This window comes from Giardia intestinalis, chromosome 1, assembly GCF_000002435.2.
Source record: "Giardia intestinalis strain WB C6 chromosome 1, whole genome shotgun sequence".
In the NCBI taxonomy this organism is placed as follows: domain Eukaryota; phylum Fornicata; order Diplomonadida; family Hexamitidae; genus Giardia; species Giardia duodenalis.
Window position 1 is genome coordinate 666,872 of NC_051856.1, and position 24,040 is coordinate 690,911.

At 49.1% G+C, this 24,040-nt stretch overlaps 13 protein-coding genes across 13 annotated transcripts; 5 read left to right on the forward strand and 8 right to left on the reverse strand.

Annotated features, from left to right (window-relative positions):
* Positions 1–27: 27 nt before the first annotated feature.
* GL50803_0014167 (uncharacterized protein) lies at positions 28–2,511 on the forward strand (the record flags this gene model as incomplete). Its single annotated transcript, XM_038045744.1, has 1 exon — positions 28–2,511. The coding sequence occupies one exon, from the start codon at positions 28–30 to the stop codon at positions 2,509–2,511; it is 2,484 nt and encodes an 827-aa protein (XP_037901588.1).
* Positions 2,512–2,560: 49 nt separating this feature from the next.
* Positions 2,561–3,850, reverse strand: GL50803_0014168 (putative Amino acid transporter system N2; the record flags this gene model as incomplete). The annotated part of the gene is made up of 1 exon (XM_001706472.2): positions 2,561–3,850. One exon carries the CDS (start codon positions 3,848–3,850, stop codon positions 2,561–2,563), a length of 1,290 nt encoding a protein of 429 aa, XP_001706524.2.
* A 37-nt stretch (positions 3,851–3,887) lies between these two features.
* GL50803_0023424 (uncharacterized protein) lies at positions 3,888–4,235 on the forward strand (the record flags this gene model as incomplete). Its single annotated transcript, XM_038045975.1, has 1 exon — positions 3,888–4,235. The coding sequence occupies one exon, from the start codon at positions 3,888–3,890 to the stop codon at positions 4,233–4,235; it is 348 nt and encodes a 115-aa protein (XP_037901589.1).
* Positions 4,236–4,289: 54 nt separating this feature from the next.
* On the forward strand, positions 4,290–8,327 carry GL50803_006317 (Ubiquitin carboxyl-terminal hydrolase; the record flags this gene model as incomplete). The annotated part of the gene is made up of 1 exon (XM_001706470.1): positions 4,290–8,327. The coding sequence occupies one exon, from the start codon at positions 4,290–4,292 to the stop codon at positions 8,325–8,327; it is 4,038 nt and encodes a 1,345-aa protein (XP_001706522.1).
* An 813-nt stretch (positions 8,328–9,140) lies between these two features.
* On the reverse strand, positions 9,141–9,416 carry GL50803_0027813 (Ankyrin repeat protein 1; the record flags this gene model as incomplete). The annotated part of the gene is made up of 1 exon (XM_001706467.1): positions 9,141–9,416. The coding sequence occupies one exon, from the start codon at positions 9,414–9,416 to the stop codon at positions 9,141–9,143; it is 276 nt and encodes a 91-aa protein (XP_001706519.1).
* A 949-nt stretch (positions 9,417–10,365) lies between these two features.
* On the forward strand, positions 10,366–11,280 carry GL50803_00103540 (uncharacterized protein; the record flags this gene model as incomplete). The annotated part of the gene is made up of 1 exon (XM_001706466.1): positions 10,366–11,280. The coding sequence occupies one exon, from the start codon at positions 10,366–10,368 to the stop codon at positions 11,278–11,280; it is 915 nt and encodes a 304-aa protein (XP_001706518.1).
* A 111-nt stretch (positions 11,281–11,391) lies between these two features.
* GL50803_00112235 (uncharacterized protein) lies at positions 11,392–13,644 on the reverse strand (the record flags this gene model as incomplete). Its single annotated transcript, XM_038045653.1, has 1 exon — positions 11,392–13,644. One exon carries the CDS (start codon positions 13,642–13,644, stop codon positions 11,392–11,394), a length of 2,253 nt encoding a protein of 750 aa, XP_037901590.1.
* Positions 13,645–13,718: 74 nt separating this feature from the next.
* GL50803_0017337 (Ribosomal protein P1B) lies at positions 13,719–14,075 on the reverse strand (the record flags this gene model as incomplete). Its single annotated transcript, XM_001706464.1, has 1 exon — positions 13,719–14,075. The coding sequence occupies one exon, from the start codon at positions 14,073–14,075 to the stop codon at positions 13,719–13,721; it is 357 nt and encodes a 118-aa protein (XP_001706516.1).
* Positions 14,076–14,251: 176 nt separating this feature from the next.
* Positions 14,252–15,253, forward strand: GL50803_0017336 (uncharacterized protein; the record flags this gene model as incomplete). Its single annotated transcript, XM_038045916.1, has 1 exon — positions 14,252–15,253. The coding sequence occupies one exon, from the start codon at positions 14,252–14,254 to the stop codon at positions 15,251–15,253; it is 1,002 nt and encodes a 333-aa protein (XP_037901591.1).
* A 2-nt stretch (positions 15,254–15,255) lies between these two features.
* Positions 15,256–17,247, reverse strand: GL50803_003993 (putative Polyadenylate-binding protein; the record flags this gene model as incomplete). Its single annotated transcript, XM_001706461.1, has 1 exon — positions 15,256–17,247. One exon carries the CDS (start codon positions 17,245–17,247, stop codon positions 15,256–15,258), a length of 1,992 nt encoding a protein of 663 aa, XP_001706513.1.
* Positions 17,248–17,311: 64 nt separating this feature from the next.
* Positions 17,312–18,253, reverse strand: GL50803_003994 (Ubiquitin fusion degradation protein 1; the record flags this gene model as incomplete). Its single annotated transcript, XM_001706460.1, has 1 exon — positions 17,312–18,253. The coding sequence occupies one exon, from the start codon at positions 18,251–18,253 to the stop codon at positions 17,312–17,314; it is 942 nt and encodes a 313-aa protein (XP_001706512.1).
* Positions 18,254–18,862: 609 nt separating this feature from the next.
* On the reverse strand, positions 18,863–21,571 carry GL50803_0017335 (Kinase, CMGC SRPK; the record flags this gene model as incomplete). Its single annotated transcript, XM_001706458.1, has 1 exon — positions 18,863–21,571. One exon carries the CDS (start codon positions 21,569–21,571, stop codon positions 18,863–18,865), a length of 2,709 nt encoding a protein of 902 aa, XP_001706510.1.
* Positions 21,572–21,614: 43 nt separating this feature from the next.
* GL50803_0017334 (uncharacterized protein) lies at positions 21,615–24,026 on the reverse strand (the record flags this gene model as incomplete). Its single annotated transcript, XM_001706456.1, has 1 exon — positions 21,615–24,026. One exon carries the CDS (start codon positions 24,024–24,026, stop codon positions 21,615–21,617), a length of 2,412 nt encoding a protein of 803 aa, XP_001706508.1.
* Between the last annotated feature and the right edge of the window lie 14 nt (positions 24,027–24,040).

Here is a 24,040-nt window from a genome sequence, read left to right on the forward strand (position 1 = left end):
TTGTATAAAGGTCCTCTCTACCTCTTAATGAACGTCCCTGAGCTCTTTGAACAAGCGAATACGCCAGCACTCCTAGGCTCTCTGTTTGTTCTCTTAGATAAAGCGTCGACACGCACCTCAGAAACCATCGTTTCTACTTGTCTCACACGCAGCATAAAAGCATCCATGCACAATGTGCTAGCCGCTTGGAAACTAGCTGCAACATTAAGCCAGTCCCTTCCGAAGTGTACAGACAGTTTTATGCTAAGAAACGCCGTACGGTTAGAGAAGCTGTATGACGACGCCTTCATAGGCATTTCTCGTGAAATGGAGGTTTCTCATGCAGGATTCTTCCATGATCCTCAGAGGGCCTCGTTAACGAAGGTCCTTGTCCTTTCTTATGGCGATTTTGCTCTAAGAATGATCAGTATCAGCGGGAGCCATCAGATCAAGTCAACCACCTTTTCCACACTTTTATGCCTTCTAGCGTGGCCCCAGCGCGCGATTCTTTCTCATAGCGGCGAACCATCAGTCGCAGAACTCCACAGAGGGTTCGATACCATCTCATCTGTCTTCACGTTACTACTTCGCTTACAACAATGTGCTCACGTGCGAACATTCCTCCGCAGTAGGGCTGCTGAAATACGTGCAGCGTGCTTCTCAGTTGTTATTGCAGTGACATACGTCGGTGCCAGTTTGAACAAATGCCGTATCGATAACTTGATCACCATTGCAGCGTCACTATTTAGTTTTGTTATCCTCGCATTAGAAAGTAGAGCGATACGCTACGAGGCAGGGGCAGAATTACTTCGGATATTTGTCGCATTCAAGTGTATGGCAGAATCTAGACTTTTCGAACATGTAGAGCTATCTGTGCTCGATGGGTACTTGGTTATCTCATCTATTGGACAAGTTCTTGGCGTATCGTCCTCTGCAGCCTGTATCAATTTCTGGAAGGATCATCCTGTCATAGGAAACATACGATTTAGTAAGTTTCTGCATAACTTTGCCCGTACTTGTAGTTTGTTCTTTGCTTTATGTGTTAAAAGCACTCTTTCTCTTCCATCTGGCTTGAGCCAGTATGAAATCCCAGTCGGTGAACAGGTGTCTCCTCTTCGAAATGATGTCTGCCCTGTTCTTTTCTATCCCGTGGCCGGGCTCATTGAGCTTATGATCTCTTGCAGCAAAACGCTGTTGGAGAAACTCATAACAACACCTTCTTTCAACGACTTGGCAGCAATCTCAACACACTTTCTTCTGGCGTGCACTACCATTCTTGAAATGAACTTTGGTCTTTTCAATGGTTTGAAGACAGCGCTTTTCTGGCCGCTTGTCCAGCTCCTCACTGTACCTGCGGATGCGCTCACCATCATAAAGCCACACCTTTATAACTGCTTAGCCTCGCTTCTCGCTGAATCATCTCTTACCTTTCCCATCGACAATCGCCTCCACAATGAGCGGTTTCATAGCTTTACAACACTGGTTTTGACCATGTATCAGGACTTTTTGGATTTAGTGTCAGTCGCCAAGGGCTTGGCCAAACAGACTCATTCTCATCGTAACTTGCCAGAGCTTGCAAAGCTACTTCGTGCCCTTTGTAGTTCTGGTAGCATTCGGCTACTTGCTGCTCATGCAACGGTATTTCAAGACGCTGGATGCCCTCTACTTACAGATATTATATCTGTATGTCTTCGTGTTGTGTCTATACTCTCCCATAATTCACGGGAAGCCCTCGTTGTTCAGGGCGAACAAGCGAACGGTTACTCTACGAAGGAGTACCCTTACGTAATGGAATGTGTACACCAACAGACATTGCTATCCTTTGAGAGTTTGGAGTTATACACATTCCTACTAGAAGGCTTGACGCATCTGTGTCTGACTCCCATCAACGGGCAGCTAAGCTCTGCCCTACCTTTGACAATACACTTTCTTGAGATAGCCCTGACAGATCAATTACTTGTGGCGGACCATCTTCGCCGCCTCGCTAGCTGTCGCCGCCTTATTTCTGCTGCCCTTTTGCCAGCTACTCCTCTGATGTACCTCTATGGGATGCAGGTCAGTTCTGACCTGAGGCTTGCCTATGGCATTGCTGACCCTTCTGAGATATCATTAGAAAGTGTGCTTACCATGGCAGGAAACGCTCCTCTTACAGAACCTGGATTGAAGCAGCATCGTCCTGGCCTCCTTCCATATCTTCCAATTGTTTCTATCAGTGGAGATGCGCAACCGCCACATTCAGACGTCAACGCCGACAATGGTATTTCATCTGACCCGTCACTTAGTATTGGTGCTCATTCAGTCTTCGCCACTCCATGTGTGACGGAGGACATGTCCGTAGTCTCCTCAACGCCTGCTCTCCCCTCCGCTACCAGTTTAGCTACCACGCAGCTAAGTATGCAATCGGTAAGATCAGCTGTTGCCAGTATAGACTCCATTGTGGCAGGTACTAAAAAGCAAAGTGGCGAGGCGCTCATAAGCAATGACGCAGCACCTGCTCCTCTTATCTTGGACTCTTCCGAAGACGATGAATGATAATGCGTACCTATCAATTTACAACCAAACAGAAGACACAAGTTAGTTTTCACCTAGATACAACAGAGTACACAGCCGATCCAAATCCGGAGATGGTGTAAAAGATCCCCAAGACTATAATACTCAAGGACGAGATGTATCTATGCTTGGGACCACCAAAACGCTTTGTGACACTGTAGCCAAACATTCCTGGAAAAATAAACACCATTGGAGATCCGCAGAGACTGCTTGTAAATGAAAGAATGTCGGCAATGCTATCAACGAACGTTGCAACGATAGCGGGGAGAAAGACATTGAACATTATGATAAGCAGACGCCACTTGTAGGGAATCTTCTGGCCAGGCGAATAAAACATAGATTCTATGGTACACCTGAGGCCATAGCATAATAGAGGATAGGAAAAAAGCATCACAAGTATCATAGCAGAGTTAGCGATGTAGAAGATCACCGAAGCCCCTGGAATCTCAGCTATGTTCTTCAGTATGTCGGAGTGCAAAAGGTCTGTGAAGGTAAAATACCCAAAGAGAGCCATTACAGAGTTGAATAACGACGTAACGATAACCGTAATGCATATCACTATGTTCATGCGCTTGATGGACCTGTTGTTGAGCTCCTTATAGATGTTCAGGCTATTATAGTGACCACAGAATGCTGTTGTGAAAAGAGGAAAGGATGTCAGCGCGTTGATAGACCAATTGAAGACTTGTGGGGGCCCCTTAGCGATATACTTGGTTTTATCAAAAGTTGTGAGAACGAAGAACCCAACGACAACGAAAATGATATAAAGGATGCTCACTATGGCCACGAGAGACGTAAAGTTTAGGAAGTCGATGCGTGGGAGGAGACTTAAGGGAAAGACTATCAGGCAGACCATCGCCCAAAGCATCCCCCTCTTGTTTGATGCATTGGCTGGCGTGTCCTCAGCCCACCAGAACATGTTGTCCCGCAGAACTATGGAGTAGGACCCAATGGTGCCCAGAGTATAAATGGCGACCATAACAGCAACAAGGTGGCTGAACCACGGTTTATACAGCACACGAGCAATATCCCGATACTGGTACATCTTTGTGACGTCTGAAGCAACGGTAAGAAGGTAAAATGACAGCGCAGAAGAGACACCAATAAGCACAAGGAAGAACATCCCCAGGAGCCAGCCGCAATTCATGAGATTGTAAGGTAGAGTCAAAATGCCTGCACCAAGAACGGTATTGGAAAGGTTAAACGAGGACGACAGAATAGACGCTCTGTTAACATTCCTGCCTTCCTCTGGAGGCTCTGGGTCGCGCGGATCCGCTGCCATAGAGTCCAGGGCCGATTCCACACTTGGTGAGTGATCCATTAGGGTCTGGGCGTTAAAATTCAAATTGTTTTGTAAAATGGACACATTTAATAGTGCATTTGGACTCGTTGAGGACACACTGACAGGCATCCTAGATGGACTATCTGGGGACAGAACAGGAGTCAGGCTGGAGGACTATGCAATCAGATTCCAGGAGCAGCTTATGGTCATTTACAATGACATTTTGAAGCTGTCCGAAGAGCTTCGAGAGACCTGGCGATCCCCGGCCGTCCAAACCCGCCTAAAAGAACTATTTCTGAGCGATGCCCAAGAGGACATTGCAAGTGGCCTGAGCGAGTGGAGGAAAAGCTGGGAACTACACAGCGTTGCTGCCTCTAAAATTAAAGCTGTCGCCTCTCTGGACGAATTTGCAGACACAGAGTAAACGCCTTAAGGGGAACGCGACCGTACACCCACCTACTCATAGCCGAAAGGATCAATGAACATCCTCGCAGACGACGACTTTGTATCCCCCTGTGGTCATATGAACCTTAAAATCAGGACTCTGAAGCGGCTTATACTGGCAAATAAGAGCGCCTTCATGGATAAGAATGCCACGTGCGCAGCCTCACGCTGCAACAAGTCCTGGAAATCCCTCTGGATGTGCTGTACATGTGGGCGATTCTTCTGTGGCTACACAGACAACGAGCATGCCAAAGACCATTACAACCAGGACCACCATGCGATCTTTTTTCATCTGACTTGTCACGATCTCTGGTGCTATAATTGCAATTCGTACAAAACCAGCAACCCATGGCTTGCAACCATAAAACCTCTCACGACTATCACTAAAGATAAGCTTATCAAGCTAGAGCAGGCCACTGCAGGCTCTGTCCAGGTTGATGGCTCACGGGTGGCTGATGTGAATCTTCACCAGGAGGGTCAAGCAGTTTCGCGGCAACTGGGAAGGCCTGCCCAGAACAAGCCCAAAATCACAACCTTAGAGAATATGCTTTTACATTTGAATGGGACTGCTTCGTTTTCTCATTATAATATGGCCATTTCGCAGCCTAAGAGTGAAAGAATAGGTAGCACAGGCGCCTCTGTGCAGGCACTGGTTCATGCAAAGTGCTTTGCCAAAGTTCCAATCCACAGTCATGCTAATACATGCTATCTCAATGGAATTTTACAGGTACTTGCTCACCTGCCCCCATTTGCCCAGTACTTTATTGCCTTGCAACCCATTCTTCAGTCTCTGGATGCGGGAATCTACACAAACTTGCTCCAACAATTCACTCTCACCATGGTTGCTCTGCAGCTTGTTACAGACGCCTCTATTCCCCCTTTCGTCAATCCTATTCCGAAATTATCAGGGAAAAGGCTTAATATCGAGGCACTCAGCATAGCATTATTCAGTTTTCTCCCTTCACACGCTCTTGGGGACCTTCATGATGCACATGAAATACAGATGGCTCTTTTTGGACTTTTAAACGACGCCCTGCGATTTTCTCTACCGCCACAGGCATATCTGAATGAGAACCTTTTTGCTTTCTTTGCAGACAATCTCAGTGGAAACAGGCATACTATTTTTAGCATTTTCTCTCGCAACAACTCGGAGGAAGCACTACTGCACCTTTTTAAACGAGACATCCTTGCAGTCAGTCCATTCACCGAAAACGTATTGCGCGAAAACCACCACCTACTAGAGGTGTATTTAAATGCATGTGGCTCATCCTCCTCCGTTTCCTCTACTAACTCCATGGAGTCTTCAAACCCAGCACAAAACGGAAGCACCTGCGGACAAAGTGACCACTTCTCCTATCTCAGCAATCCTCCTCAACTCGCATTTGCTCACTTAATACATACATTCCCACCAACGCAGGACGCTTCTCAGGCACCTAGTATCAATCACCAGTACAGTGAAATATACCGCCGAAGCACATTCTTTGATTACGTCTTCAAGTGGGTGCGCTGCACAACGCATGAACAAATATCTCCTTCTGTGAGCCAGGAATCTGGTAGTACCGCTACGACTGGCAGCATAAGGCCCTTGTACGATGCTTTTGGAATGCCTGTCGCATCTTACAGCTCAGAAATCCGTCAGATCTTTAATTACAGCAATACAAAGCCACAGACACTTGTCACACAGTGCTTCCGTGGGATTTCACAAACTCTTAGGAAATGTAGCAGATGCGGATCCCATAGAACACGTTACGAACCATTCTTCGACCTTTTAGTTCCATACAACCCCGAGAAGACATTTTTGGAGGAGCTAGGAGCGCTGTTCTCTGAGGAGGAGTGTTCTGGACTCCACTGTGATACATGTGGCGCAGAAACACACGGGACTACGCACCTTTCCCTTTACATGTGCCCAGACGTACTAATCACCCTCCAGAAGCAGGGACATTATGGTGCGTCTTTTAAACAGGAGACACAGCGCTCTCAGTCATCCACCTCTAGCCACTTCACAGCACACGGCTCTCAGCTAACTGCACTATCTAGTTTTTCACTGGCTGACTATCTGTCTTCCACTAGCCCCCATAAGAAATACAAAGTGCTAATGACCATTGATGTGGGCACAGACTTCAAAATACGCGCCTTCCTGGAAAATTTTATTCAGTATCAGATGTACAAGAAGCTCTCCCACGAGATTGTTATTTTAATTTACGAAATAGTCATGAAATCTGCCAGCTTTCTTTATAATGACTCGGTTACAATCGTCGTGGCTGCGATGGAGTACATCTTGCGTCGCTTCAAGGCGTCCCGCATATTGACATCATCTGCCGGGATCTGTGAGGCAGAGGTTACCGAGGCCTTAGAGTTGTTGGCCCAGATTCCCACGGGCTTTAACTTAACGGCCATATCACCTAATGTGATAGAGTATTTTACAGCCCTCCTATCAACCCACATGCTTTACATATTCAACTGTACTTTCTATATTCTCCTGCTTCTTTCGCAAAATAAGCTTGCTGAAGTTGAAAAAATCTTGGAGGATTTTATAGTGGATGCCCCTGGCGCTCTAGAGTTTCTCAGGAGACGTCCGTTGGAGCGCCAATCAGGCCGTGCGCATCTTCTCTATATGCTGTTTACTATCGTATTAACGGATATTCAGGTGATATTCTCCCAGTTTAAAATGATAAACAATTATAAGGCACGGTGGGTTAGGCAGATTGATCCAAACGATAGCGCAATTCAAAACGACATGAAGTCAGAGCTGGAATACAACATCAAACGCACCGCGTTGTATAAGTTGTTCCACAAGTTGCCAGATAAGTGTACAGACAAGTTTTCACAGTTGTTTGCGGACGTAGATATATGGAAGGCAGGATCTACCACCTACGAGCTGGCTTCTCTCATTGTCCACTGCAACGGCAATCATTACGTAGCGTATATTAAGGGAAATGTCCAACAAGAAGGTGCAGATGCTAAATATGACGTACAATCAGGCGTTAGTCAGGATATCCAAAGCGCCGGCCCGCCTCCAACTGGAGTCTCCACGTTGCCATCGGTGTCTTCTAATGATCCTTTTTCGAACAAGCCAAGCTTCGGCTCTCACGTTGGGCCTTCTGCAACACCAGACAATGAGCTGAGATCCATGGGCATACCTGATGTAAGTACATCTGTAAAAACGTCTCCACCAAATACATGGTACTGCTTCAACGATGACAAGGTGACTCGCGTAACCAATCCGCCTATTAGCAATGCCTCTATCTTATATTTTATCAAGTCCAGGAGCCCTTTGGTTGAGGCGCTGAAGGGGTACATCTGGACAGAGCTATGCTCGTATCTAAAAGGGTCTGGCTCCAGCGCCCCAGAGTGGATGACCAGGATAATGACCGAAAGGGCCGACTGCATCGGGATTCTAGAGATCCTACTGGGCTCGCATGCCTTGTTAAGTACGGCACTATCCACCGCGTACTTAGACTATGACTTATCTGCCGACTTCATTTATAGCTTCCATAACCTTCACTGGCCGTCTCTCAGAGGCTGCTCGGGACACATACCTACAGGCATTGATCATTCGGGTCCGTGGAGCGTGTCTACCGTGCTGTCGTACACGCTCCAACCTGCACAGCTTGCCAAGCGCTACCCTATACCTGGGTGCTTTTATTACTCCATATCTGCCATTTTTGATGGTAGCCTAACTGACTACTTGGAGCGAGATAACTACGACAGCTACTCTCTGAAGGTCAAGCCAAACAAGAAAATGGAGGAGGCACTTGCCAGAGAAAAAGCTCTGTACAATGACATCATGGCCACAGTATCTGCCGGGTCCTTGTCAGGGGGCGAATACCTGCTTTCTAGCGACTGGATGGGAGACTGGGGTGAGTACTTGTTTAGTGGAAAGAAAAAGCCATTAGCTCTCGACAATACTCCTTTATTAGCGCCAGAGTCTGACGCACTGACACCGACCCTCAAGCCGGACCTTCTCAAGGATCTGGACTACATTCTCCTCACTAGCCAGCACTGGCACGACCTCTGCAGGTGTTACCCCAGCAAGGTGGGCCATGAGCTTCCACGGAATCTTCTTCCTTGAGACTCTGCTAATCAGTGCTCTTGTGAGTAGAACTTTCGCCTCTCTTAAGTAAATCGGTAGTTGCGTTTGGTAGTCAGCCTACAATTCGTGCATCCGGAGCTTAACGCAGCACGAGTCAGCAAAGGTGCCAGCATAGTCCGACAGAGGGGCATCGGCAGTCACTAGCAAAACGAGCAGATTCGTGGCGCCTGCACCCTCCTCCATGGCAGGCCACAGGCCACAGGGCACCGGATGCCCGTCGGCATCTGCAGGTCATGGTCTGCGCCGTCTCATGGTTGAGTACCGCGCCCTCTTGGTGGAGGGCTGGCCGCCGCCACGGACAGTCGTGCCCCGGGCGGCGAGCCGCGTTTGCGAGGGATACCTGAGGGGCAGAGTCCGGCAGGGGACCCAAGCGCGTCTGGGCTCTCTCTTGTGATTATTCTCATTAGTACTTCTGAAAAGCACTAGGCACGTAGAGGCCATCTCAAACCATATCCACTTGTCTGCAATTGCTTTCCCCGGTGTTTAGCTAGTGGTGAGGGCTGCATCGCCAACTCCAGCGAGTGCACTTGATCCAGGGTGTCATTTTCAGCGAGGCCCTTCACTCGCTTTCTGCCTGCCGATCGCACAGCCATGCTGTTAGCGACAGTGCCTTGCATCTCCTACATTATGCAAGGCTCTATGTGCAGGTGGGGCTGGGCCCCTGATCACTGCGTCCACCGAAGGATTTAGAGAGGGACACATTATCGATTGGGCTAGCGCCGGGGGCCTACTGGATTGCTTAGTTCTGTTAGAAGTTGGGATCACTAAATTCTTAAGATGCAGCGGAGATCTTCAGAACGGTTGGTCACCTCGAAGAAGCTCCATACACTTCCGGTTATTCCGTGACTTTGCATGATTAAGGGGAGTCCAGTTATATCTATCCTTCATACCACTCTCGTGTTTCACTAATAGCCTCACCACTTCTGCATGTCCTCGTGCTGCTATCATCAGTGCTGTTCCTCCATGCACACTCCATCTGTCTGTTTTGACATATCCTGCTGTCCTTCCCATGGGAAGAGGAGAAAGTGCTTTAACAGCCTCTACGTCACCTCTTTCTGCAGCCCGCATGAGCAGGGTCCACGATGAGTCTCGAGCGGCCAGCTTCCTGAGACCTTCTTTGAGAAAGTCCAGCTCGGCAGCCTGAGCAGAGATAGTCTCCTTCGGGCCTTTGTTCTCAGCTGACTCGGCTTGAGGGGCTTTCTCGAGGGGATCGTCCCTAGCATTGGCATCTTCCAGGACGCTCTCCAACGCACTGATGTGAAGCCTGATCCCTACTTCTGAAGCGTTCAGCTCCCGGAGCAGATCATGAAGCTCCCTGGCTGTGGACTGCTCTGCCGGGTCCAGGATAATATCTTCTCGATGACAGTTCTTACAAATTCATCTGTGATGGTGCCCAAATCAGGCCTCCACTCATTGTCAAAGACTGATTTCGCGTCCTCTGGCTCCCAAAGTGTGAAAAGCTCGGCAACTTCATAGTAGTAAGCTCGTACATGACGACTCCGAAGGCCCCTTGCCTAGCAGCTCGCCTTCACGCTGATACAGCCCTTCGGGATTGAACATGGGGATGCTATCGGGGCCACTGCCAGCGCTCTCTGCAGCACGAGTGGGACTCTCACTGACCATGTCATGCGCAATTAGATTCTCGCTTTCTATTACGCCAAACTAACAATTACTGTACTGGGTCCAATTTTCGCAGAATCTGTGGGTAGATAACAATCATGGATTCGGTGAGCCTCAGCCTTGCTACCTCCTGGTCGAACGCTTTTCCTCGCGCATCATTGCCCAATCCCAATCAGCACAGAAGCCTCTGAAGTCGTGGGATTGCAACCAAAGCGCCCTTAGTGAGACAGATCTTACGAACTGACCCCTTCTGTCCATCGATCTGAGTGCACGGAGCTGCCTGGCGCTGACACAGGCTCCTGTGCAGCGAAGCGCGACCCCCAGGCGACAGACTCTGCACTTTTGATAAGCCACAAGAAGCAGGGAGGCGGCTTGGGAGACCTGGCAAAGAATTAAAATGAGCATCCAGGACATTCTTGCGCCCTTCACGGAGGGCTGCGATGCGAAAGGCTCGCCGGCCACGTTTGTGCTCCTGGGCAACGGGGACACATACAAGGGCGCGCTTGCCACGCGGCTGCTCGGAAAGCAGGTTATAATCCCCCCTGGCACATCAAAATACACCACTTTACTGGTCTCGTCTGACCGCGGTGCAGACGATGCAGCTCCTGTTTCCTGTTTTATTTTGGGTTCCTCTGGGCTCCTGAAGGACAAGTTGCACGACCTTGACTTCTTCGCTGACCCTGAGCAGCTGCATCTCGTTCTTTTAATTTCTGCCGCCTCGGTTTCGCTGTGCGTCACGGAGACGAAGGCCTGGCTGGATGCCGTCTACGCGCTTAGCAAGCGCCAGCGCTTCTCCAGCTGCACCATCCTGCTGACAGACAGCACCCAGCTGCAGAACACAAACCCTGTGAGCCGCAGCATCGCCCTCCGGTGCGTTCGGGCCCTGGCCCTGGTCGCCAACGCCAAGCTCTTTCCGTCCTCCGATGGCTCTGCGTGCCCCCAAAGAACAACCGTCTACTCTGCAGCCGGCACAGACGACACGGGCCCCATTGCGAGGCACTTGCTGGGACATACCAAGGGGGGCGCGCACGCCTTCGACTTCACGATCGACGAAGACGAAGCGATACTGCGCATCCCGCCTGGGATGGACTCCCACACCATGATATGCCAGTCGTCCTCTCCGGACGAGGCGCTGAAGGTGCAGATGGGCACCTTCAAGACCAACGTTCAGGACGGGGACGGACCGCAGGACGAAGAGCAGATCAGCAGCCTGAGTGACTACTTCGGCTACGTGACGGCAAAGACAAAGGCCGAGGACCCGGTGCTAAGCGATCTCTTAGCAGGCCTGTCCGTGGCAGCAGGTAAATTCTAGCAATTCTGGTTCAATAATTTAATCGGCGCCCCGCCATGAACTCCCTCAACCAGGATAAGAGAGAGTAAGTTAACACGAGCACAACTGGTTGATCATAGACAATCAAGCTCTTTATAAAAACACCTCAGAACAAAGCACAAGGGCTAACAGAAGCTCAGAATAGGTAGTTGAAAGATGTGACTGCATATCACCACTTACATTACCAAATCTATTCAGGATAGTGTCATGATCAAAGTGAGTAAAGAGGCCTTTGCTAGTCGATAGAAGAATTTCTATATTGTTTGCAGAGACAAGGTCAGCGTGTAGTTCACGTATTATGCGAGCGGTCATAATGTAATCAAAGAGGCATATCGGTGTCTCCATCATCAAGTAGAATAAGATGCACTGGAGGCTTTCCTGAAGAGATGCATCGTTAGCGCTTTCGACGATCATAAACGATACAGTCTTGGCTAGGGTAGCAAAGGAAAACCCAGGTTCGTCTTCGTTGTAGTAGCTTAGAACCAGGACCTTAGCATGTTGAATGGCCTCTTTTGCAATAAACTGGTGGTCCACTCGTGATTGCCCCTGCAGCTTCCTGGCCAGAAGCCGTGAAGTGCGCTCTTGAAAGCACTCTGTTTCCAATTGAGCAGCTGGGTAGCCGAGATTTAAAATTAACGCGTAGAGCTTTACAAGCTTGACAAAAAGCTTTCGCAACTTTTGGATTGCTATTTTAAAAAATAAATTGCGAGTAAAACTAATTACATACTGTATATTCTGTAACCTAAGTTCCTCATAATAATACAATAGAGAGATTGTGCTGTTTGTAAGAGCAATAAGGTCAGCAAAGGGATCTGGCCTACACGGAAGACAGATTAGTAGTCCAGAAAGACTATCTATGTGGCCGGCAAGCTCAATCTCAGGGTCTGCACGGTCATCGGTGCATATGTTTGTAATACAAGTCTCCACAGTCTTCAGTAGCACACCAGCATATTCATTGATTGAAAGTAGTACGGCTTGAATATCTGTGCTTTCAATCCTATTCATATCGCGTATGGAAGTAGAGTCTAGGTTGCATAGAATAATGTCATAAAGGTCTTTCTGCGGCGTGTTGCAATAGTAGTTCAAGACAGCTTTGTAGAAGAACAATCGAAGATAGGCTACAGGGCGTGGTGGGCCTCTTCGGTGGATGCCTGCAAGCTCTGCAAGGACAGAGAAAGACTCTGTTTGCTGAAGCACGGACTCTGTTATTTCTTGGTGTTTGTGGGCCTCTAGAACACGAAGTGATGAGAGGAAGAGCCGCTGAAGCCTTTTTATACTGGCGGGACGAACAGATAGCACAGGAGCGAGCTCAAGGAGTTGAAGCACCTTCAGACACGCCAGCTGCGAGGCTACAAGCTGGTCACTATTGTAGTATGCGGCATGGTTTGAGCATTCCTGTTGTAGACTCTCTAGAGAAACGAAGTTTCCGTCCGAGGTGCTTACTTGAGAAAGAGACACCGCTGTCAGCCCTTGAAGCCTGTTATATATCTTCTTGGCACCATATACACCATCCTCAAAGGACTGCCCCGGTGCCCAGAAGAGGTGGGTCATCAATTGAAGAGCTAGTGGAGGATCAAACTGGAGATCGCGGAGACGGACGAATATCGTGCTGCGAATCGACTCTGCTATGATGTACAAGTCTTTACAACGAGTTAAGAGGTCCAGAAACGAGGCTTCTGAAGGCTGTGTCACAGTGAGCTCCTTGCCTCGGGACTCACAGTTGGCCTCCTGAAGGCTCTGCATATCCACGTGACTCATGGGCTCAGATTGGTGGGTTGGTTCTCCGATGTACAGCTCTGCACAGTCACTGTTGTAATAAGACAATTTGAGAAGAGACTCGGATAGATACAGCATGAAATTAGAAATCCAAATGGCCACATCCAATAGCTCACTCGCACTGTTTAATGTCGCAGTGGCCTCATCTTGGAGGTGGCCGCGGATATGTCCAAAGCTAATTGATGCGAAGCTCAGGTTTCTGCTAATGACCGTGTAGCAAGACTCTTGATTTATTGGATCAGGGTGGTCCTTAGTTGCCCACAGGTTTGTTTCTAAACAGAGGATGACTGACATGACCACCCAGGGAACATGGAGGTCGATTTGTAGGGGCTTCCCTTGCTCCAAAAACAAACTGATTTCCCTTCTGTATTCGTCGCTCCGGCTCTCGAGTTCCGCTAGAACAGGAGACACTTGTAAGCGCGTATCAGAGAGGACTGCCTGCAGAGCATATAAGGCCCAGCGAGGCCCCTCTGGACCCCTGGTGGCCTGCAGATAGGAAGCCAGGAGGTAAACTGCCGGCCAGCTGCCCGCCTCTCCCAACGCTCCCAGCGTCCCGCCCCAGACATCCATCTGCGGCCGAAGCGTAACAATAAAATCGGGTGTTCACTCCTTTACAGTAAAGCCTCGTCCTTGTGCATGCAGACTCAGTCGGAAGACTCCTCCTCGGAGGAAGATGAGTCGCCGCCGAACATTCCGCCGGCACCGACAATCTCATCGTCGTCGGACTCCTCCTTCTTGGCGGTCTCGGCAGCCGCCGCTGCAGCAGCGACCGCACCGCCTGCAGTAACAGGGGCAGGGGCAGCAGACGCAGACCCCAGGGTTGTGAGGAGCTCCTTGACGTTCTTGCCCTCCAGGTAGTTGGCGAAGAGGGTGAACCAGATGCTGTCCACCTTGACGCCGGCGGCGTCGCAGATGGACTTGAGGTTTGCTGCCGTAGGCTCTTGGTTCTCGTCGGCCAGGATTATAGCGGCCAAAACACACGCGGTTTCTTGACTCTGCATACGAACGAGCTCGGGTGACGCTCCTTATTTGTCTTGGATATCTGATTTCAAATTTAAATAGATTCGGATGAGACATTGCACGGAGATCAGAAGTCCACTCTAGCCCATCACCAGGCACACATAGCTATCAGTTTTCTATCACAAGATAAATGCCAACCCAATATCGACAGATAAAAATGTCGGCTACCGTGGATAACTGCTTTCTGCGTGTCCACGAGGAGATTGGTGACATCAAGGGAGCCATGTGTGACCCAACGAATCTCTTCATAGCTGTGAGCGCCAGCGGTGAAGCATACATCACCAAGGACTCCACATTCTTACTGCCCTTAATTCAAGAGGGTATAGAGAGCCTTTTGCTGTCATCGGCTGCAAACGGCTCGGTAAGCTTTCTGGGCTGGTTTGTCCCGCCTACTGCCTCGCCAGAGTCAGTAACGTTGCAGACAGATTCTATTTTACGACCTGGCATGTCTGCCATCTTTAGCGTGCGAATGGACCTCGGTGATCTAGAGAGTGTTGCTCACCAGATAGGTGGAAAGGTTGTCTTGTCTGATGGGCTAACAAGCCTTTGCACAGAACCCGGAGTTGGGTCTCTCCTTCACTCCATAATGTTGGCCAAATTCCTAGCAAGCTGCATGTACTGTAGCGTATGTGGCAAACGTTTAACTATGCTCGATACCCGTGGCCTTGCTCAAGAATGTAAAGCATGCGCTAAGGAGTATTTCCTCCCCATTCGACCCTATGTGTGTGGGTTGATAATTCATGACAACCGGATCTTGCTAACACCCAAGAGTGCCACTGAGGCCCTGTGGGGACTGCCCCTGTTTGAGCTGGAAGTTTGCGAAACGCCATTGAGTGCTTTGCTTGTCAATCTTTATGATGTCACAGCGGTGAATATTAGGCAGTACATGCACTCAGCAGTGGCTCTGGATATCACAATTTCCTCTGTCGATATCTCTGGCCTCGTCACTGCCTGGAAAGTCTGTATAGCTAGAGGGTTTGAGCCGCGCGATAGCAAGTGCGCATGCTGGTTTACTAAGGAGCAGTGTACAGAGTTACTGAGCAGCATGGGGTTAACCGAGAAATCTATTGACGGGTTTTTGTTGAGAGAGTGGATTAATGGAACTCTTAATAGTTACGTGGCCAGCATTCCTCCTCCTTTCGACAACATTGGAATGTAAAGTTATTTCTTCAGCTTTCGCTTCTCTGCGTGGGCGTAGGCGTCGTCTGCATCAAGGCCCTGGTCCTCAGTGGTGAATTCGGGAACTAGGTGGCGGCCGTAAAAATGCGTGAGTTTGATGCGGTTGAGGGCCACCTCTGCTTCTTTTTCTGTAGCGTACTGGACAAACGCAAATCCACGCAGCCTTCCGTCAAGCTTCTTGGGCGCTCTGAAGGAGACAACTCTACCAAACTGAGACACCAGCTGCTTTAGTTCTTTGCCGTTTGCCTGGAAAGCTAAGTTCTTGATTATGAGCTTTGTTGTAGCGCCGGCTTCTGCAGCATGTTGGGCTATCTCCCCATCGTTACCTCGTGCAAGAGACGCTGACCATTTGTGCCCATCGAGGGTTATATTGGATATTTTGTCGATTGCTTCTTGTGCTGCTGCCTTCGTCAAAAACTCTGCAAAGCCGTAGCCCTTGTGGCCGTGGGCATGGAGAACCAAACGGCACGATGCATTTTTAGGCAAATCCTTTATAATAGCGTAAACACGATCTGGAGTCGTTGAAAAGGAGATGTTTTTGATGTAGATTGTTGTGGGTGCCTCTCTCTTAGGTAGAGGAGCTGTACTTGTGCCCTCGCAGTCTTGGTTTTTCTGCTGTGTCTGACTGCCATCATCTTTTATCTGATCGACAGTGTTCTGCATCATCGCAAACTCGAGAAACATTGGTACCTTCAGCTTGCCAACACGCTTAAATGCAAGCATATTGAAAGCCTTCCTGGCATCTTGGGGCGCTCCCATTTCAACAATGGCGAACCCGGGACACGGCTGGATACACCGAAGAACAGCTCCGTACTGCTCAAACTGCTGAGATATTTCGGAGATATCGACGTCTCCAGGAAGATTCTTACAAAGTATCACTGTCTTGCTTCTTTGAGTATCAGTGGCCCGCACTGCTTCGTCTACAATTAGAATCCCATGAGTCTTAAGAATAGCTGTTGCCTCCTCCACCAAATGGGCTTCTGCAACGGCAAGACCCACTGCATTAGAGGCCAGAGCCGTCTGATCAAGGTTGAGCCGCTCTGCAGCGACGGAGGCTACTGTGTTCGACCTCATATATGATGGATTCCACGCTAGCTTATTGTGCTTATCTAGACCCTTTACTAGATATTCCTTGTGGGAGCCCGGCAGAATAATAGCGCGTGCAGGAGTTATGCGAACAACCTTGCCATTGATGATGGTATCTCGTTGCTTCTTAGCTCTGAATGCAGCCTCTGGAAGGCAAAACGTTACAAAGCCCACGCCAGTCGGCTTGTGCGTCAACTTGTCCAAGCACACCACCGCCTCAGAGATTTCCCCGTAGGAACTAAAGTGCTGAAGCAGATGGTCCTCTGTGGTAACGTTGGCAAGCCCCGTCAGTTTGATCCTGACAGCATCAATCTCAATGTCATTTGTATCGATGAGATCCTGACCGTAGTCCTCTGTTGCTGCCTGACCGTCCTCTGTCTTCACCTGGGAGTTATCACCGGCACCCGCCTCTTCGGGCGCATCACTAGTACTGCCCTGTTGGCTATCTGTGTCACGTGCAACGCACACTACGTTATCTTCCCATGAGCGTTGACCGGCAATCTGGATGTATTCTTGCAGCTTCTTACCGCCTTCCTTCCGCATTTGTTCGATGAGTTCGCGTGCTCCACCCTGGTGTTTAGCCAGACGCTCTTGATGCCGCCTTTCACGGTCCTCCTCTCTGAGCTTTTGCTCGGCCTCAATAGCACTGCGAGAAAGGGCCTTTTCGACGCTTATTCGAGACGTGCGAATGTATGAATGATTCAGTTTCGCAATGGCCTTGTTTGCAGACGCCTCATCTAGAAATCCCACGTATGCTACTCTCCGTGATGTTCCGTCCTCCTTGAGGAGGAGGCGAATCTCTGTTATGGGTCCAATGCTCTGAAAGTGCTTCTGGATGTCTGATTCTGTGGCCTTTTTGGCTAGGTTCTTCACAAACACACGAGACATCGAGGCTATTTACAAAAATGCATTTCAATCGAGTACTTCGACAAGGTAGCTACTGCCCTTTGGGTTATAGGGCACGACCTTTTCCCTTGAACTTCTTGGACTCGAGGGCTTTCTTCACGTTGAAGTGACTCTCTTCCTCCATGTTTGCTAACATATCTAGATCGCTCTTCACAGACTTTATAGTACTTGGCTTGATGTCTGAAAGCTTTTGGGTCAAATCCACCCTCATTGCCGACTTCTCTGCGGAGGGATGTCCTGGCTGAGTTGCCTCAGTCAATGAAGCAATCGCCTTCCCTCGGCCATCTAGCCTCCTACCCCCAACAAATCCCATGGCTTCATCGGCTTTTTTAGATTCTTCTAGACGCTTCTTTTCCATATACTTCCTTTTCTGCTCCTCCAGGTATTCTGTATAACCCACGGGCTCAGCAAATTCCACTGTAATGTTAGTATTGAGAAGTGACACGGCCACGTCAGGTTTTGTATCAAGAATCTTTATGTCATATTTGATGCCGGCATGCTCAAACCGCAAATATTGGCCCCTCATTATGCAGCTGAAGTTGGGGAGAAGATTTGTCAACACTGCTTCGGGGTCGTCGATTTCAAGAAATTTGGTGGACTGAGGCTGGATTTTCATGAAGGTTCCCGGCTCAAGGTTTATAGACGCAATGACCACGGAATCTCCTGGACGAATGTTGCAATACTCCATGATCCAGGACGGAGCGTAAAGCAGTGTGTTTGCACCACTAAAGTCCAGGACACCGCAGTGAATAACGATCTTATGTGCCGGGGAGTGTATTCTGAAGTGCATGCCTTTTCCCTCCTCTATTATATTCTTGTCGAGGAGACGTTGGAGAATGTCATGCCCCAAGATTATCTTCCCTCCATTTTCAAACGTCTCCCTGTTAGGAATATGGATTGTCCTCGGATCTCCCACTGTGTAGATTTCAACAAATTGTAGGCCCATTTGGATACGATGTGAGGGTTGACCTCTGATCGAGGAGATCATGGATTTTTATTAAGCTCGTTTACTGCCCTTGCGCCATGACCCATTTGTTGCACCCACTCACTGGACAGCTACAAGGGGGACTTTTGCTGGACGGCAAGGCCTTAAGTCTGCCTAAGATGGGTAATTACGTGTCGCCAAGCTGAGCTTCTGCCTGCGCAAATGAGGGATAACGAGAGATACATAAGGGACATTGACAATATAACGACATGTTTACTGCCTAACTCACGCCTTTTCTGGCAGATGGGCTACTAGTGGAGGAACCCGACGACGCCCTCGGCTTGTCCTTGTTGTGGAACGCACCCTTGGAGCCGGCCACGCGCAGAAGATAGGCCCCTCTGCTCAGACCCACGGCCTCCTGTCTTTGGCACTGAGCCCCAGCACCACAGGGTTGCGATGGGATGCGTGATGCAACGCGGGACTAAGCAGCCACTTGTTGACAATTCAGCTGAATCCTCCCAAGCTCCAGTGTCTGCTCTTCGTTCCGCTTACTTCTTCAGAGCAAGGTAGTTAACCACGCTGAGATAGGATATACCTACAATTTTCCATAATTTACAATCACATATTTAACATAATAACGGCAATCGTATTCCGTTTTCAAGGTACATTAAGCTATGAATGCCCCCAACCGCCAGGTTGCGTAAGTGCATCAGTTGGGCCATGAGTTGACAGCCACGGATGCTCCAGCATTTGAGTCGCAGAAGGCCGCTTTTTATGGTCGACGGTAAGCAGTTGTTCTAGGAAGCTTCCTGCTAGACACGCCTCCTCCCTTGTGAACCCAGTCTGCTCCAGACGAAGCTGCAAAGAGAAGTGTGCCGTGGCATCAAGGTACTTCTTTGTACACTCATCTTCCAAAAGCGAAAGCCCCAAGGGTGACGCCTGAAAGTATTCAGTACCAGGGAACGGAACAGTAGCAAGGATGTCACACATATGCTGGGCATCACTAATGTGTTTACCACTGGACATGTCAACTGTCGGGAAGAGTATGTGGCCCGTAAGAAACTCGTAGATAACACACCCTACAGACCAAACATCTGCCTTTTCATCAAAAGGAAGTCCCAGTATAACTTCCGGCGCACGGTATGGAGCGGTCTGGATAAGAGGTGGTTGGGTATCTCCAAGACGGTGACTATTCCCCAAGTCAATTAGCTTAACAGAAAACATTTCCGGCAATAGAGGTATGAGGTGATCTGTATCCGGGTATGCCACCATAATTGGCCTATAAAGAGCCGTGTCGGTGGCAGAAGAAATGATACAACCACAAATAGCATCATCGAAGGGAGGAATCCCCTCTCCGTCTGCAGAGGAATCGTGTTCAACAGACCACTCGCTGCTTATCTGAGACCCTTGACGTGTGTGTGTCCGCGAGCACTCATGGCTGTAGCTTGTAGACACAAAGGAAGCAGCCATTGACGCGGTCTCATTGCTACCATTCACTTCTCCCGTGCATGTTTCCGGACGAGCAGGAGGCCGGCTCTGTCCCCAAGGGTTACTTGTGAATGATCCGCCAATGTTGATGTGGTGGTGATCTGACATGTAGTAGTCATCATAGCAACAATTCAGCATTGCTAAGTATGATGAAAATGCATACCTTGACTGTTTATAGACCGCAATGGATGCTGCTTTGCGAGGATCAAAATGCTTGAGCTCCACCACTATGTCATCAATGCAGTCAACAGAGCCCTTCCTAGCCACGGCGAATTGGTGTCCGTTAACAATTACGTGATTATAGGGATCGAGACCTTCTTGGATATGCAAGGTCTTACCCCTCATGTAACCGTTGAGCACGATAGGTACTGACATGCATGTAGGAAGCTCTATAGAATGGGTTTGGAGATATTCATCAGCGGTCCTCTTGTGGGCAAGAAGGATTTTCTTCAGTGTCACAGGCAAAGCCAGTTCCGCGGCAGCAAGCTTTTTAAGTAATGGGACGGCCGAGAGAGCGTCAATACTAATAACTGTCGCTTCATCGAGAAGGTGCACGCAAATATGCTCGTCGTCGTTTATTCTAGGTAGAGGAGCACGTAGGGTGGTGCTAGCCTTTTTTAGGATACGCTGCGGCTGTACATCACCATCAACATCGGCCTCTTTTGTCTGTTGTGTAGTCTCAATACATATGTTAAATGGAGAAGAAGTGGTCCCTCTTAGCTTTAGTAAGACAGTCTTACAAATAGAGGTCAGAGAGTTCCAAAATTGCTCTTGAGACTCCTCAGTTGATGGAATATTCTTATATGAATACAGTGCGTCCAAGTGAATCGCTGTTTTGGATAGGGAGGTCTCGTCAATGAGTAGGCCAAACTTCCTTTCTAGATTATCTGGGTATGGTACAATGCGAAACAGAAGATCCGCAGCGTAGAGGGCGTCGTGGAGCGGGTAGCTACTAGAACTGTAAATATTCCCCGGTCCTTCCACAACTTGCAAGGACGTATTGTCAAGAAGATCATCCAGTGATCCGTGGTGGTCCGAACGGACGGTAGTTTGGGGGCTGACTGATTGTAAGTATGCTGCTATTTCCATCTGTTCAAGCCCGGATAGGCTCACAAAGTCAGCGGTGCTTGGCGCTACCGCTGTTGTTCGTAGTCTACAATCAAAGACAGGTGTGTCCAGTGTTCGAAGCTCCGAGAGGGTATACTTCAAACACAGATTCTCGGGCTTCACATCAGTGTGCACATACCCGGCAGCGTGAACGTAACCGAGAGCGACCAGTAGATGGCGGGCAAAAGTCTTTACTATCGGCACAGGGATTGCAGGCCGCGAAGAACGCCTTCGGGTGTATTGCTGCAAGAAACGATAAGTGGAGCACCCAAGAAACTCTACCACAAGACAGACGTGTTTAGAATTGGGCGGGGCGGGGTGGCGAAATACATCGTAGACAGCTTGAAGAGGCAAAGCCTCGATAGACGGGAAGCTGTCAGAGAAAAGCTCAGAGACCTTCGAATGAATTTTGCACATGACGTCATATTCATTTCGGGCTACGTTCCAATCTTCAGGATTGGAGCGTGAGATCTTGATTGCTCTAAGAGTACCGGATACCATATCAACAGCTGCCCAAACAGTGGAGAACTTCCCATACCCAATTTTCCGCAGAACCTTATAACGGTCGTGTAGGATCTCCCCTGGCGTAATACGACAAAACCCGCCCTCCTGGTAGGCGATTGTGCCCTCATCGATGGTGTGATGTATAACGGTCTTTGTAGGTATCACAGACGCCAACGGAGCATGCTCGAGAACGGTATGTTTAGCATTATAGTGCAGAGCATCTAAAGCAGCTTCTTCTGGCTGCGATACATAGGCCGTTCCGCGGAGAGGGGCCCAAGCCATGGCTGTTTTCACATTTTTTGGTAGAGTACCAATTTTCTTTGGTCTAGAAATCGTCAAATGCAATCTCCACGGGACCCAAGTCGCCGTATAAGTTCATAGATGGAGAACGGCTAATTCCACCACCTTGCGAGTTGGTGTGCAAACTATCGGCATTGTTGGCAGTAAGTTCACCTGTCCGTAGACCCACATCTGAAAAGTCATCAAAGTCGTTGGCATAGCTAACGTTTTCATAAGCACTCTTTTGGTCCATGGCTGATGCACTTGTCGAGTTAGTAGGAGAATGGTGAACAGTGTACGTCATCCCTCCAGCTGTGACAAGCGTTGCAGTCTTCTGTGGGGCTGCCGATGGCAGCTTTTCCTCATTTAGTGCGGTGTGTACGCTTGTGCTTAACTGGCTACGTGGCTGCTCGACTAGTTGACGCGAGGCAGCTAGATCACTGTGTGCCGATTCATCGAAGGTCATTGAGTATTGATATGACCCCTCTTTTAGTACCGATCCGTTCACTGCAGTAGCTTCCACAATCGTAACAGATTTTCTGATTGGAGAGGAGCTCTTGAAACTATCATCAGCCAAAGCCTGCTGCTTAATTGGAGACTTCTGCAATGAATCAGAATACCTTCCCACATCTACCGCCGGGTCAGATGCATTCGACCTTTCGCTAAACTTGCTCAGGGATGTCCTTCCACTAAGGTCCCTATTGATCGGAGACAGAGCATTGCAACCTTGAGTGACAGGATCTGGTGACTCTGAAAAGGCCTCTTCAAGTGCGTGCACCTGTGCCTTTGAATGGGAGATCGACCCTATTTTGGAGTCCCCAAAGGCCTTCACCGACATAGTCGACTTATAGGACGGCCGATCAGGGAGCTCTCCGCACGGCGGGGCAGAACCGGGTCGGACAGTTGTCTGCAGTGTTGAGGCTCTAGAAGGGGAGAAGCCATCGATTATGGGAAATACCGAGTATCCAACAGCCTGGGTGTTGGGCTGTTGGGAGTCCTTCAGGGGTGTCGCGTCTGACCGAGGATCACTTAAGTAAATATCGCTAGCGAGACATGCGCCATGAGCATCTGCGGCAGGATCTATGGCCTGCAATTCAGGAGCCGGTGTCCCTTGATAAATAAGGTTCGGATTTGGAGGAACATGGAACTGCGACTGTCTGTCTGCTGTAAGCCTGGAAAATGGCCTGCTATAGTCTTCAAACTGTTGCAATTGCCTCAGGGCATGATTATCATGTTGACCTTGGGTGCGATACCTTGGGTTGGAATACATTGGAGGTGGTACGGTTCCAGGGTTGAAGTGACTAATTGGGCGGGACGCTTGGTGCTGTTGCTGCCGCAAATATAAATGCTGCTGCCGCAAATAGTTGTTGTCTTGTGATCCTTGGTAGTTCCCGGAGTTGCCCTCATCGGATAGTCCACTCTCATAGTTCATGTTAGGAGATGGCCCCATATTAATGGGGGGTTCGGGTAGATAAGTATTTGTGAACGGTGAGTAATCGGGGGGCGCATTTTGGAGTTGGCGAAAGTGACCTGTTGGACGAGAATCAGCTGTAGGTGGGAAGGGAAGACAGGGAGGAAGCATAGGAGCCGGAGCACCTGGCATCCCTACCTGAGAACTATAGTATCTTGCTACAGACTCGTAAAGCTTTAAAGTTTCTTCCAGAGCTATTATTCGTCGCTGCATGACAGCCATTTCATTGTCTGCAGCCTTCCTTTGATCGTTTGATGAATCTATCACTGATTGAAGATCAGCTATTCTAGCTTGCAAATCTCTGTTTTCCGCTTGAACAGTAGCAATAGTCTCTTCTCTACTCAAGATTTGCTTAGTCATGGAAGAGAGATCAGCCTCACGCGCCTGAACAGCCAGTTCTCGTTGGGCTAGGTCTTCTTGTCTGGAAGCAAAGGTCTTCGTTGCATCCTCAAGGCGCTTCTGCTCAGCAAGCATGACTCGGCGATCGGCCTCATAATGCTCTCGCTCGGCCGCACGGGCATTCCGTTCTGCGTTGAGGACGTTTGTTATGGCGTTCAGGGCCAACTTGTGCTCCGCTGTTAACGATTGTAAAGCCTGCTCCAGGGCAATACGGTGCTCTTTGGTACATTCTGCTCGGACGCGTGCTGATATTTCGCGAGCCGAGGGGGCAGTTTGAATGCTCTCGTAGAAGATAGATATGGGGTCGAATTTGGCTTCGTTCCTAATAGGGTCTGTTTGGGTGGACACAGAGAATACATCCTGCTTCGAATCATTTCTACTCTCGCGAACAACATCCTTGATGACAGGTTGGCGCAATTTATCGGAGCATCCCGGTATCAAGGCCTGTGTTGGTTCTGTCTCAGGTACACCAGACCCCGTCAACCCCTCAAAGTATTGCTGGAAGGACGGTGCTAAAACAGATCGAATGAAGTCACAACCAGATCCTTTTGCCATGCCTGCCAGAAATAAATCTGGGCGAGGATCCATTTTTAAACTCAAGC